At 49.9% G+C, this 1,412-nt stretch overlaps 1 protein-coding gene across 1 annotated transcript; it reads left to right on the top strand.

Annotated features, from left to right (window-relative positions):
• Positions 1 to 36: 36 nt before the first annotated feature.
• On the top strand, positions 37 to 973 carry LOC119591654 (predicted GPI-anchored protein 58; the record flags this gene model as incomplete). The annotated part of the gene is given in 1 exon segment (XM_037940409.1): positions 37 to 973. A coding segment is annotated over 1 exon segment (839 nt), but the record flags the coding sequence as incomplete, so codon positions are not given.
• Between the last annotated feature and the right edge of the window lie 439 nt (positions 974 to 1,412).

Here is a 1,412-nt window from a genome sequence, read left to right as displayed (position 1 = left end):
AATCTTTGAAAATTGCATGAACTATTTTCTTCTTCCACAGGTCTTCAGTGAGAGTATCGTTGATTCTTCCCGAGGAACCGCCTGCAGAGGCCTCCCACACTCCCTCGGCCTCTCCCCACACGCCCCTCGAGGTCCCTTCCCCTTCTGCAGACGTCCTTCCCACGCCGGAGGACCCCAACACCGCGTCCTCGTACCTGTCTCCTTCTACGGACGCGCCAACGTCCAAACTTCGCAGGGCTTCTCAGGACACCACTGCAGGGCTCCTAACCCCGACGCCCTCCCCTTCCTCGGGCCCGTTCTCTTCCCAGCCCGCGGACTCGACTCCGGAATCCACGAGGAACGCCAGCCACCCGATCACGACGTGGCTGTCGATAACCACCGAGATACGCAAAGCCACGAGTCTGTCGCAGCCGAACAAACATGCTTCCAAAACAACGGATTCGGCGTCAACCATAAAGCCTGCGGTCTCAGCGGCAACGTATGAAGCCACCAGCGAATCACTCACCAATAATGCTTTGTTGCCCCTTAGATCCCCGAGTGTCACGAGTCCCCTGTCCCCAGCTGATCAGACGCCGCCCACCGCAGCCCCGTCCTTCAGCAGCCACCCCAACGCAAGAAGACACGCGGAAACGCCGACCGCACTAACAGCCCTTCCGGCCACCCCGCTGAGCCGACCCTCGCCCCTACCGCCCGCTGCTGCAGGTCAGAGGCAGGGTGGGCCTGCAGGGTCAGCGGTAGACAGCTCTCCGTCCTGCCAGTCTTCCAGCCCCCGCCGCAGCCCCCAGGTCGCCCTACCGCAGAGGGAGGCGACAGGGAGAACCAGTACTCCGTCCGGTACGAAGAGAAAATGTAGACCTACAGCTACTGCCATGTAAATACAAACTGTTGGGCTCAGATGTTAATCAAATCAAACGAAGAAACATATCTATACAAATATAATTATATTCTAATTTATAATATTACTAGGACAAAAATGTACGTACAATCATAGAAACACTGTCATTCTTGGTCTCACTATGTTTCATGCCACTGTATGTTTATTATCCAGTGTAAAATGTTATATATGTATATAAATAATGGAAACCAATTAAGTGTTTCGTGATTTCCTCAGATAGGAGTTACAAAAGAGCAAAGTTTTACTTATTTTTCAGTAATAACTTCAGATCATTCTACATTACCGAAATATATAGAAACAAACACACACGTACACAGATCACTTGATAAAGATATTAACATTTCTGAAACTTGGTGCAAAAGAAAAATAAATCGTCTATTTACATCATTACACGGTACTACAGTTTGTTCACTTACCTCTGATAGCTAGAGGCGAGAAGCCTTTGAAACAAGGCTGCTCATCGGTCAGTGGGACTATTAAGATAATCGTAAATTCACAGTACTTCTTATTGTTACTG

The sequence above is a fragment of the Penaeus monodon genome, chromosome 29 (genome assembly GCF_015228065.2).
Source record: "Penaeus monodon isolate SGIC_2016 chromosome 29, NSTDA_Pmon_1, whole genome shotgun sequence".
Taxonomy (NCBI): domain Eukaryota; kingdom Metazoa; phylum Arthropoda; class Malacostraca; order Decapoda; family Penaeidae; genus Penaeus; species Penaeus monodon.
The sequence above is the reverse complement of the archived record's forward strand: the minus strand, read 5'-3'. Positions and strand labels throughout refer to the sequence as shown.